The sequence below is a fragment of the Trichechus manatus genome, unplaced genomic scaffold (assembly GCF_000243295.1).
Source record: "Trichechus manatus latirostris isolate Lorelei unplaced genomic scaffold, TriManLat1.0 scaffold00028, whole genome shotgun sequence".
In the NCBI taxonomy this organism is placed as follows: domain Eukaryota; kingdom Metazoa; phylum Chordata; class Mammalia; order Sirenia; family Trichechidae; genus Trichechus; species Trichechus manatus.
This window is the reverse complement of record NW_004443964.1, coordinates 4,412,839-4,425,082: the sequence shown is the minus strand read 5'-3', so window position 1 is coordinate 4,425,082 and position 12,244 is coordinate 4,412,839. Positions and strand designations below refer to the sequence as shown.

The window sequence follows — 12,244 nt, the reverse complement described above, 5'->3', positions numbered from 1 at the left end:
GTCCCACGGCGGGCGGCCTTGTGTGTTCACACCTGCCACGTGCTCCTACCCTGAGTTTACAGCACACCCTCCTGTCCACCGCCAGCACTCGTCCTACGGCGGGCGGCCTTGTGTGTTCACACCCACCACGTATTCCTACCCTGAGTTCACAGCACACCCTCCTGTCCACCGCCAGCGCTCATCCCACGGCGGGCGGTCCTGTGTGCTCACGCCCGCCGTGTGCTCCTACCCCAAGTTTGCAGCATGCGTCACGTCCACCACCGCCGACTCACGTGACAGCTGGAAGGAGCGTGGCCACATTCTCTAGATGAGGGGGTTTGGGGTCTGGGTCTCACGGCCCATAGGGGCATGAGCTGAGTGAGAACTGTGCTCCCCGAGTGCCGCCTTCAGCTCTGAAAGCTCCGTCTCGGGCTCGCTTGAAGGAGCACAGTCCTCGTAGTGTTTATTTCTTAAAAACAAGACACTTTCTCCTGTCAGAGAGCTTAAGCACGATTTAATAACAACACATATATAAGAGTTTTTAAACCTGTATTTTTAAAATACGAAACGGAGCCCTGGTGGTGCAGTGGTTAAGAGTTCAGCTGCTAACCAAAAGGTTGGCAGTTGGAATCCACCATCCGCTCCTTGGAAACCCTATGGGGTAGTTCTGCTCTGTCCTGTAGGGTCGCTGTGGTCGGAATCCATTCGACATGGCAGCAGGTCTTTGGTGGAGTTATAAACGGTCATTGAAATTGAGAAAAATTGGAAGAAACTAAGCTTTTCATCCAGAGATGATCCCTGAGAGCGTTTTGGTTGCTCCTTCCCTGTGTGCATATGGAGAGGGATGACTTGGTTTTTTCTTTTTACTCAGGTTAGGATTATCTTGTACGTGTCCAGCTTCTTGCCTAACACAGGGTGTATGTTGCTATATCATTAAGTAGTTGTCCTTCTGTGATGTGACGTGTCACAGTGAGTGCCGGTCTCCCACGGGGCTTTGTTAGACTGGGTTGGCTCTTGGACATTTAGGTGGTTTCCAGTCTCTGCCTGTTGGAGACGTCGCTGTGGTAACCTCTCTGTAAGGAGTCCTAGTGCGGAGTTCTGAGCACATCGCTGTTTTCTAGGGATTAACTGCTGCCAGGGGGGCTTCTGGTGCTGATCACCAAACTGCTCGCTAAAAAGATGCTTCCCCGCCCTTCCTGTCAGCCTTCGTCTGCTCAGGGTCCTGATACTTGATAGAAGAAAAACTATGTTTCATTTAAAAGAAAACCTCAGTTTTAATTTGTACTATTTCATTTAGTGAAGGAGAATTTTTTTTTTTTTCACAGTGTACATGTATGTTTGTTTAATTGTGGTAAATATATAGGTAACAAAACATTTACTATTTCAGCTTTCTTCCCATGTACAGTGGCATTAAATACGTTCACCGTGGTGTTTAGCCACCACCCTGAACAGAAGCTCATTGTCCCCTAAGCATTGTGTCTTCTTCGTGCCCGCCCAGGGGAGTGTGTTAAACGTTTCTCCACAAGCTGTGTTTCTTCAGCTCCTCCGTATCTTGCTCTCACGGGTCTTCTGGCTCCTCTCAGGGGTGTTTTGCAAAGGCAACTTGTAGGGACTGGTCTCTGGGCCAGGGCGGACACGTGAGGTCTGTGTTTTCACGGGGCTGGTCCGAGGTTCTGGGCTGGGGCCAGCAGGCGGTGCCACTTGTGCTGGGTGTCATCTGTGCTGGAGGGGATGCTAATGATTCCTGTTCGTTCTTCTTCCTCAGGAGCAAGAGCAGCTCTACCTGAGGTCAGGTGTGGTGTCCTCAGCCACCTTTGAGCAGCCGAGCCGGAAGGTGAAGCTCTGGGTGAAGATGGTGACCCCACTGATTAAGAACTTCTTCTGAGCACAGAGGTGCCTTCGACCCTGAGCGCGGTTTTACTGGGAGCTCCCGGGGGGGCCAGCAGGGATTCTCAGTTGAGCAGCGCTCCCAGGGACCCCGTCACTGGCTAAGTGCGGAGTGCTGGATCTCCAGGGTCACGGTAGTCCTCACCAGTGTGTTGGAGCTTGATGATAAACTCGCAGCCTCTTCCCCCTTCCCCTTGCTCTCTGAGCCCCAGGCCAGCCGTGGCGGGGTCGACATTGTGTGGCAGTCCTGGAGGAGGTCCTGGACAAGGGCCCAGGGACCCAGGTGGCAGAAAGACAGATCTAGATCTCCTGGGAGGGAGCACAGTGGCTCGAGGACAGTGGAAGGCTGGGGAAGGAGGAGGGAGCGCTCCTGGTTGGGAGAGCAGCTCTGGCTCCCACCCCGGCCTTTGTGGCCCTGGCTTGTACAGCTGGCAGGGAGAAATGAGGTCTCTGGGCCCCAGGCTGTGGCTGCTGCCTTGCCCTCTCCCCGGTGTGGCTGTGATGTATGGGTACCATGCTGCCATGTGCTAGATGTGTGAAGTTGAGTAACAGGACTTGCGCCGCCCTTCCAGAGGAGCCTGCCAGTGGCGGGGAGGCTGCCGCGTGGAGAGCAACCCGCTGGGCCCGCGTCACTCAGAGCAGGCCTAGCCCGGGGCCCGGCAGGGCTGCTGCTACCATGAGAGGTGGCGTCTCTCTGGTTCCCCGCCCCACCCCCCGCCGCCGTTTTTCAGGTCACACCAGGTCCCGCGCTCACTCCCAGATGGCTCACCCCCAGGTGGCCGCAGCCCGCGGTGCCCCAGGTGGACAGTCTGCAGGCTGGTGGGAGGGAGAATGAGGAGGGGTCAGATGAGGACGAGGGCCCATGTGCCTCCTGCACTTCACAGGGGTTGGAGCCATATGTTTGCAGCGGGGTCCTCCTCTGAACCTCCTTTCTGTAAACCTTGTATTTCATCGTCTGGCTTTTCCTTAGTGTTTTACTTTTCCTTTTGTTCAGATCATAACACACAAACCGAGAAGGTGCTCACCTTTCCAGCTGCCTCATCGGTATTTTCGTTTCATTTTCCCAGTTTGCTAATTGACTGGAGGTCCCCGAGGTGCACCCTGTGACTGGTGGACGTGTCCCCTCAGTCCCTTTCACTCGACAGCCCGGCCCCCCTCCCCATTGTATTTGTTGAAGCATGACTCTCGTTCTCCCTGTATCTGCTCAGGAGATGTTTTTTTCGTGCAGGACAGGACAACCTTAACACACGCTGTCTGCCCTTCAGGAGCCCTGGTGGTGCAGCAGTTAAGTGTGTGGCTGCTCACCAAAAAGGTCAGCAGTTTGAATCCAGCAGGCACCCCTTGAAGCCCTGTGGGGGCAGTTCTGCTCTGTCCTGTCAAGTCACTGTGAGTCGGGACAGACTTGAGGGCAGTGGGTTTGCTTTGTTTTTCCGTGTGCATTTGTGACAGACGGCAGCAGGTCTCGGATCTCCAGCTTACTACCTGCTGCCTCAGGTGCGTGGCCCTGGCCCAGAGAGGTGCCCTGGAGAGGAGGCTGGCAGCTGGGTGCTGGAGGAGGAGTCTGGGTCCGTTCCGCTCCGTGCCTCAAGAGCAGTGTCCCAGTCTCCCTCCTGTGGCTCTTCCATGGGGTTCGGGAAGTCCACGGCCGTGTGTTGTGAGCATGGGGACCTCCAGGGCCGGGAGGACCTGGTCTTAGATCAAGGATGTCTGTGGCCTCTTCCCTCAGGCCAGGTGGCTGTACAGGTTTTTAACGAGGGACTGGGGAGAGGGTGGAGTGGGTGGCTGTGGCCACACACCCCGCATCAGTTAACGCTCTTGGCCTTCAAACCAGTTCTTAAATTGTCCTGTAGGACAGTTAGCCAAGAGAAGCCAAAGGAATGTGCAGGGCCCCTGGGTTTCTGTTTGGAGAGAGGCTTTCGGTAAACAGCCGCGCGTTCCTGCAGACTCCGTGAGACCACAGTAAACCCATTGTGCCCTGGCCGCGCTTGGGCAACCTGCGCTGCCGCCGCTTCTGCCACACTCTGCTGCCTGTCCCGGCCCTGCGCCCCATTTGCTGCTAACGAACGCCAGGACCGTCCTGGACAGGCTCCCCACCTGGGGAGCACCCAGGAGCCCTCCCCACCCAGGCCCCCTATGCGTTGTCAGCCGGGAGAACCCAGATGAGGCGCGGCAAGCACAGTGTCCCGTCCTCCTGGCATGCTGGGCTGCACCCCGGGGTGAATCATCTGGAAAGTTTGAGGAGAATTCTGCCAGCCACAAACCCCACGTGTGGAGTGAATTACAGTTTATTTCAGGCTCTCAAGGCAAAACTGGAAAAACGCCACATTTGTGGGTATCACCAGCATTGAAAATGAATTGCCGGGTGGCCGCTGGCAGCTGTCTCCCCCAGTCAGAGAGTGCCCCGTGGGGCCTGGCCCTCTGGCCTGGCCACCGTGGGCTGCAGCGCCCACCCCCGGCTGGAGAGGTGGCTGCCTTTCTGCTGCGGCCCCAGAGGGACTGGTGTCGGCACCCCAGGGAGGGAGGGTGTGAGGGACAGTCTTCCTTCTCCTCTGATCAGCGCGCCGGCCCCAGAATCGTGTGTTATCAGCCTCAGAATGAGGGGTCCGGGACTCCCTGGGTTTGGGTGTGTGCACCCTGAAGGCAGTGCTCTTCGTCGAGGATCGGGTTAACTTGGAACCAGGGCAGGTATTCCTCCAGGGCGGTGGGCCATGTGCCCCTCGGGAGCCCTCCTACCCAGAGTCTGCCCTCCCCAGACCCCTAGGTTTTCAGCTCTGTCCCCCTCTCGTCCGCATCCCACTGCGCAGTGGCAGGCCAGCCCCTTGCTGGTGCCCCCTGTTGCTGTCGGCACCTGGAAGGTCGTGCAGGTCGGGCTTCGCTGGTTCTGCTTTGCCACAGTCATTCCAGTTGCAGTCAGAGGGAGGCCCAGAGTGTGAGCTGGCTCTGGCCCAGGGCCTAGGACCCGGACCCCAGGCAGAGCGCAGTCGCGTTCCTTGGGTCCCCTGCCCCCCCCCCCCGGGCCTGAAACGCAGAGACTAAAGGACTCGCCCGAGGGACCCGGCCCTTGGCCTTCCTGCACCCCCCGCCCAGCACAGAGGGGCCTCGCTCATTTGGAGGTCCGATTTCTTGGCCTCAGCTCCTGCGCTGTGGTGGGGTGAGCAGCCCCAGGCCCTCTGTGGCCAGCCCAGCATCTTGACGTGTCCCGCCACAGTCTAACGAGCTCCCCTGCCCTTTCCCCGGCCACCAGGCCAGAAACTGCAGGTTAGGCTGCTGGGGACACTCACCAGCTCGCAGCTGCGGGGAGTCGGGCCCAGAACAAGAGAGGGCTGTGGGCGCGGGCAGTTTGCCTTGGAAATGAGAAACCTGTGGCCTCCCTGGATGCCAGCCATGCAGGGTGCCCCGGGGTCCCACTGTCCCGTGGTCCCAGCTCTCCCTGGAAGTGCAACCGGTTGAAGGGGGCCCCTCAGCTACAGGAACTGGCCCCTGTGGGGGATGGTCTGTTCAGAGGTCTCAGGTGGGGAGAGGCATTGCTTTGTTGGAGAGAGGCTGTCTTGTCCTGTCTCCAGGAGAAGGGACAGTGCTGTAGGATGGACAGTCACGGGCTGCGTGTGCAGCTGTCTCCGGGAAAAGGGACAGTGCTGTAGGATGGACAGTCACGGGCCGTGTGTGCAGATGTCCCCGGGAGAAGGGACAGTGCTGTAGGATGGACAGTCACGGGCTGTGTGTGCAGCTGTCCCCGGGAGAAGGGACAGTGCTGTAGGATGGCCAGTCACGGGCCATGTGTGCAGCTGTCCCCGGGAGAAGGGACAGTGCTGTAGGATGGACAGTCACGGGCCGTGTGCAGATGTCCCCAGGAGAAGGGACAGTGCTGTAAGATGGACAGTCACGGGCCGTGTGCAGGTGTCCCCGGGAGAAGGGACAGTGCTGTAGGATGGACAGTCACGGGCTGCGTGTGGAGGTGGCCGCTCTGGGTATGGTGGAGGACGGGACTGCTGTGCCCCAACTCCAGGTGGTGCCAGTCGGCCCAGGAAGCCAGGATTTGGGGGTTGAGGTCTTGGATGCTTGGCCCCACCCCCACCCCCCGCCAAGCCTGCCTCGGGCCCCGGCGGCCATCAGAAATAGCTCCGACGGCCAGTCGCATGAATCGGAGCAGCAGAGCCAAGTGACCTCTGGGGTTTAATGTGTTGTGTCTCCTCCCTGCAGCCCCCACCCTCTGGCTAGTCCAGACCCGCTTCGTTGTAGAGTGCCCCCATTATTTCAGAAAACAGAAAGCGACCATCTGTTCCTAGGAAAATAACAAGAGTCGTGAGACTGAGTTTTTGACTGGAAGCCGTGGTCAGGCCTGATCTGTCCCGGGGAGTGTAGGGGGCGGGCCACGGCAGGACCTGCGGTGCTAGACCTGCAGGAGCAGCGCCACGGCCGCCAGGATCCACTTGGCCGCCTTCTCCTTAGTCTTGAGGTTGAAGGTCCACACGTAGGTGGGGCCCCGGATGCGCGTTTTATAGACCGGGCACTCATAGATGTTCTTGGTCTCCATGCGGTCCACAGGGATGGCCTTGATGAAGATGACTGGCATGGCCGGCGTCAGCTCCTTCAGCCGCGCTTCTGCGATGACTCCTGTCTGTGTGTCCCAGCGAGCGCCTGCGGGGACAGGGTGGATTCTGCCTGGTGTGCAGTCCCGGCCCTGCCCCCAGGTGCAGGGGCCAGGCTGGCCCAGGCACGGCCACCAGTGGGGCTGACACAGGACTTCTCAGGTCAGCAACGTGCATGCCGTGGCTGCCCAGGCGCCCGCTCTGCGCCGAGAACAGCTGGCACTGAAGCGCTGGGCCCCTCCGTTTACACTCCAGCATTCAGAGCCTCGTCTTTCGGCCCCTTCCGTGGCAGGAAGGCCTAACTCCAGCTGAACTAACAGGCCAGCCCAGCTCCCCAGCTCCCTCCATGTGTAACGCCTGCCCTCCATGGACATGTGTGGTATAAATATTTATATATACACGTCTGTACGTTCTCTCTGCCGTTAACCAGGCCCCCGTTACCTCTCCTTGCCCTGTCTAATGATGTTTGTATTTCCTTCTGTGATCCAGAATAAACATGGAAGATGGCTGGGCTCTGCCCGTCTTTGGTGATATGGGAACTGGGAAGGGGGTGTCCTCACCTTTGTTGGCCCTGCCTGGCCATCGACAGGTGAGGGGTGCCAGCAGCCAATGTGTGGGACAGGTTTGTGGTGGCAGCTGGACCCAGAGTGGCCTGGGGATGTGGCCTCCCCGATTCTCCTCTGGCCTGCTCCTGGTGGCAGGGATGGGGGTCTGAGAGAGTCCTACTGAGTGCTCGGGCCCCGCTTGTTCTTCCTGCCACCGGGGCCTGGCTATGCAGACGGCCGTACTGGGCTCCAGAGGAGAGATGGTCCACCAAGGCCTCTCCCCTCAGCCGGGGCCCGAGGGCCCGGGAACTGGACGGGAGTACTGGGTGCAGAGGGCAGCAGCTGGACCCCACTGCCTCAGCCACAGCCCTTACCCACAGCTGAAACCAGGCCCCTGCTCCAAGGTAGAGGGGCCCCTTTCCTCCCTGCCTTCCAGGGGTCCAGCTGCTCTCAGAGCCCCGTCGTCCCAGTGAAGCAGGGCCCGAGCCGGCCGGCTGGGGTGGAATGTTCCGGCGTCTTCCAGGCCTCGATTTAAGCACGTTCTCAAACACAGACGCACCCCATCTGAGTGGTCAGCCTTGCTGAGCTCCCAGCGGTACCCCCTGGTCCCGTGGCACAGCTGTCTGAGCCGTGAGCTGCTTTTCTGCATGACCATCACCTCTTTACCTTCCATGAAGAGCCCGTACACGTAGGAGCCCTCGCGGGGCGGCGCGGTCATGTCCTCCCGGTTCTTCTTGGTCACTTCCACAGACAGGCACATCTTGTCCAGGGGCCACTCATTCTTCCTGGCCATGGACTGCATGATGGCCGTGAGGAAGGACTGCGGGTTGAAGAAGCCCGCTAGCCACACGGTGGTGGGCAGTGCAAAGTCTGTCGTCCAGGCCTCCAGCTCCTGGAAGAGAGCAGGCGGAGCTCAGGGTGTGGGCATGGGGGACTGGCAGCAACGCCAGAGCTGCTCGCTGTCCTCCGGAGCCCAGCATGCTGCTGCGCCACCTTCCTGGGGCGAGGCTCACCGTCTGGCTCTGTTTTAAATGAGGGATGGGAAGGGTCAAGAAGGGAGTGATAACATGGGAGGCTAAGGAGGCCTGGTGGCACAGTGGTTAAGAGCTGGGCTGCTAACCAAAAGGTCAGCAGTTCAAATCCACCAGCCGCTCCTTGGAAACCCTCTGGGGCTGTTCTCTGACCAACAGGGTCGCTGAGAGTCGGAATCGATGGCAGTGGGTTTTTTTTTTTTAGGAGTGGCTTCTGCCTTCATCACCTGGTTGGCCGGCCCCACGGCTTCCCTTTTGTGTTCGTTGGAGAGAACGCTCTGTATCTGTGTTGATGGTCAGAGCTGCTTGTTTTCTTCCTTGAGGAGGATGTGCCGCATTGTCCTGGCCTCTGCATGGCGTGGACAGGCCCTTCCAGCCACCCTGACAAAGGCCTGGCCAGCAGGAGCTTCCAGCCCTGGCAAGGACACTTTCCCCTTCACATCACGCCCCACAGGACCTGGGTGCTCAGGTCCCTGTGTCTCAGGTCAGGCAGCAGCCCCGGGAGGGCACCGTCCTTACCCTGATGCGGAGCAGCAGGTCGGCGTACCAGGCCGCCAGGCCCATCATGGAGGGGTAGGCCCGGGCCACCCACGTGTCGGGCACCGTGTCATAGAACAGAGCCGTGGACAGGTCCTCCATGTCAGTTGTGATGGTCAGCTCCCCCTGGAACACACACACAGTGCTGGGGGGCCCGCACATCCTCCCTACCCCGGCCAACATGGTCAGCGATTTGCTCATTCTGCCCCCATGTGTCACGAGCTGTCGAGAGAACTTTGTGGGGGGACTGAGGTGGGTCTGAGGCACCTCCTTGGCCGCACCAGCCTTTCCTGCCAGGGAATGGTCAGGATACCCCCACCTGTTCTGGAGCCCACGGGGGCATGCGCACCACTGCATTTCTGATGTTCCTGGGTTCACTCAGGAGACAAAAGATGGTGGGGTCTGACAGCAATAAGGCAGTACTGTATGTACATCACACATACACACATACACACAGTCATGAGACAAGATGGTGGGGTCTGACAGCAATAAGGCAGCACTGTATGTGCATCACACATACATACATACACACAATCATGAGACAAAAGATCCTGGGGTCTGACAGCAATAAGGCAGGACTGTATGTGCATCACACATACATACATACACAATCATGAGTCAAAAGATCCTGGGGTCTGACAGCAATAAGGCAGGACTGTAAGTGCCACACGCACACACACACATACACACACACACACACCCTGCCCTCGAGTGGACTCTGACTCCTGGCGACCCCACGTATGTCAGAGTAGAACTGTGCCATGGGGCTTTCAATGACAGATTCCCGAGAGTCCAGAATGCCCGGCTGGCTTGTGACGGGGTAGGTAACACCACCCCACTGCTGAGGGGCAGAGGTGTGAGTGGCACAGGGTTGCTGGCCAGCCTGCCTCCCAAGTCACATCCCCAGGGTCCCCGACCCATCTGTCCCCGGGGTCCCCTGACCCGTCCGTCCCCAGGGTCCCCTGACCCGTAGTGTTTTTACCTTCAGCCCCAGGTTGAGCTCCTTGAGTGAGCGGCGCATCTCGTTGGTGAGGATGTTCATTCTTTCACATTCTTGAAAGGCGACTACCACGTAGGGTGTCTTCTCCACTGCCTTGGCCATGATCTCTGCCATGTTGAATGCCTCCGGGATCTTCTCAAGGATATCATCCAGGACGGCCTTCACCTGGGAATTCCCAGCAGACAGATCAGAGCAGGAACCCTCCCCACTCAGACTCTGCATCAGGGTCTGCTGAGCTCCTGCTCCAGGGGCTCATGGGTGGGAATCCAGGGGAACCACAGGAGAACCAGGACCGGGGCTGCTGCTACACACTTTCCAGGGGAAGGAGTCTTGGCCAGCAGGCTTAGGGTGCTCTGGTCCCATGGCAGGGCCACACAGTGGTGGCCTGGGGCCGTCAAGCATTCCTGGAGCCCAGCTGGCTTCCCTCCCTCCGTCACATTCCCCAGGCAGCCCTGGGGTTGTGACTTTGTCCTCATGTTGCTTGTCTGTAGAGTCCGTGCTGGTCAAAGGGGTCTCCGGGGGTCATGTGCGCCACTGCACTGCACACATTCCTGGTTTCAGTCATCAGACAACATATCATGGAGTCTAATAGCAATAAACCAAAAAAACTAAACGCGCTGTTGTCGAGTCCATTCCGACGCATAGTAACCCTAGAGGGCAGAGGGGAACTGCCCCGTAGGGCTTCCAAGGCTGTGATCTTTGAGGGAGCAGACTGCCACATCTTTCCCCTGCAGAGCAGCTGGTGGTTTCCAACTGCCGACCTTCTTGTTAGCAGCTCAATGCTTTTAACTACTGCACCACTAGGCCTCCTTGAGGTTGCCACCAGTGCTCTGAATCCTGAGCTTTCCTGAGTACACCGCCCATTGTCAGCCCTCAGCTCACCTGAAGGACTGTTCTAATGCCCCTCGGTTGTCCCGGGAGAGCCAGACTCCCTGCCCTCACAGGATGCCAGCTGTTCTCAGTGCACCCAGGGCAGGGGTGGAGAGCAGACTGCCCAGGGCTGGGGATAGGGGGGTCGTGGACGGATACTGAGCCCTGACAGTCCCCCCAGGCCAGTGGTTCTCAGGGAGCCTGTATCCGGGACACCTGGAGAACCTGTTCTCCAGACTGCAGGCCCCACCCCAGGTGTCCTATTTGGAGGTCTGGGCTGGGGCCAGGATGCGCCTTGCTAATGAGCCCCCAGGTGTTGCTGACGTCCTGCCCATCCCTGTCGCGGGGACCGGGTCCTAAGTGTCCTGCCTTTTCCTCTCGAGACACTCCTGTGCCCGCCCCCGAGTCCGTCTCTTTGGGCTGCATTTCCAGGACGGTGCGGAACAGCTTCTCCGAGATGACTGTCAGGAAGCCGATCTCTGCATTGGGGTGCAGGCCATATAGATAGGGGCTCTCGGGGGGTAGGTTCTCGTCGATGTATTCATGGTAGCCCTGCAAAGAGGCCGGCGGATAAGCTGGCTGCCAAGGCTCATTCAGCGTCTCCGTCTGTTAAGCGTTCTGAACCGGAACCTCTCACCCACGCATGTCCGCCCTCTGTGGGATGCTCCCCCTCCCCCGTCTGCAGAGAGGAAACTTCCCCGCCCCCTCCCCAGAGGTCACATTTCAAGCCCTCTTTCTTTGGGTTGCTGGGGCTGTCAGTTACTGATGCACCCTCGGCCCAGCTGCCCTTAACCTCTGCGGCTGTACGTCTCCTGGTGACAGCAAGTCTAACCTGGTACCCGGGGGCCCCCTCTCCTCACCTTGTAGTCCAGATTGGGGGGCGTCTGGAAACCGGGGGCCAGCAGCACCTCACCCTCCAGCATCTCCCCCCGGAGGTACTCTGCCAGGTATGTCCTGCACAGCCTTCGGTCCCAGTCGTCTGTGATGTGGCCGCCGTACATGATCTCCCCAAAAAGGTAGCGGAGATCATCCCAGGGCACCTGAGGAGGGGGGAGGCTGTTAGGGACAACAGCTCGGAACGTTGTCCGGTCCTGGGACGTCTTCATGGGCGTGCTGTGGCTGCTGAGTGAACCCATCCCATCAGGGGTTCCCCCCGTTTTTGCAGCCCCTCTACTCTGTCAAAAATGGTGTCCTCATGTTTGTCTGATTTAGTCTCAGGAATCTTTACTCACAATTTTGTGACTCAAAAAATACTTTGCTCTCTTATCTTGACTATATTCTGAGCTGCTTTTTCTGCATTTATTTATTGTAGTGGCAGCTTCATTTTTTTATTTTTTTATTTTTTTATTGTCCTTTAGGTGAAGGTTTACAGAACGAATAGTTTCTCATTAAACAGTCAGTACACACATCGTTTTATGACATTGGTTAACAACCCCACGACATGTCAACACTCTCCCTTCTCGTTCTTGAGGACCTTTTTTTTTGGTGAAAATACACATAGCCAAAGTTACGCCATTTTGAAAGTTTCTACATGTACAATTCAGTGACATCGATTACATTCTTCCAGTTGTGCTGCTATTCTCACTATCCTTTTCCAAATGATTCCATCACCACTGTCTTCAACGCAGTGTCCCCTAGGCTTCCCATCAAACCTTTTGAGTTGCTGTTGTCAGTTTGATCTCACATAGATAATTCCTTTTTTTTTTTTTTTGTACCTCAGATGAAGGTTTGCAGAACAAATAGTTTCTCATTAAACAGTACACATATTGCCCTATGACAATGGTTAACAACCCCATGACATGTCAA

At 57.8% G+C, this 12,244-nt stretch overlaps 2 protein-coding genes across 3 annotated transcripts in view; one reads left to right on the top strand and one right to left on the bottom strand.

Annotated features, from left to right (window-relative positions):
• The window catches only part of PGS1 (phosphatidylglycerophosphate synthase 1), a 40,555-nt gene extending 33,976 nt beyond the window's left edge, over window positions 1-6,579 (top strand). Inside the window, exons 9-10 of one of the 2 annotated variants that reach the window (XM_004374108.2) lie at window positions 1,745-1,872; window positions 6,412-6,579. In XM_004374108.2, coding sequence (XP_004374165.1) covers window positions 1,745-1,864 — 120 coding nt within the window. In that variant the 3' untranslated portion in view covers window positions 1,865-1,872; window positions 6,412-6,579. Of the gene's footprint in view, window positions 1-1,744; window positions 1,873-6,411 lie in introns of those variants that run through there. The other variant, XM_023729211.1, reaches the window with a different exon arrangement.
• Window positions 6,114-12,244, bottom strand: part of DNAH17 (dynein axonemal heavy chain 17) — a 122,322-nt gene continuing 116,191 nt past the window's right edge. The window contains exons 75-80 of the mRNA XM_004374107.2: window positions 11,299-11,478; window positions 10,808-10,990; window positions 9,551-9,733; window positions 8,551-8,694; window positions 7,667-7,892; window positions 6,114-6,504 (exon numbers count right to left, since the gene is read on the bottom strand). Coding sequence (XP_004374164.1) covers window positions 6,257-6,504; window positions 7,667-7,892; window positions 8,551-8,694; window positions 9,551-9,733; window positions 10,808-10,990; window positions 11,299-11,478 — 1,164 coding nt within the window. The 3' untranslated portion in view covers window positions 6,114-6,256. The remainder of the gene's footprint in view (window positions 6,505-7,666; window positions 7,893-8,550; window positions 8,695-9,550; window positions 9,734-10,807; window positions 10,991-11,298; window positions 11,479-12,244) is intronic.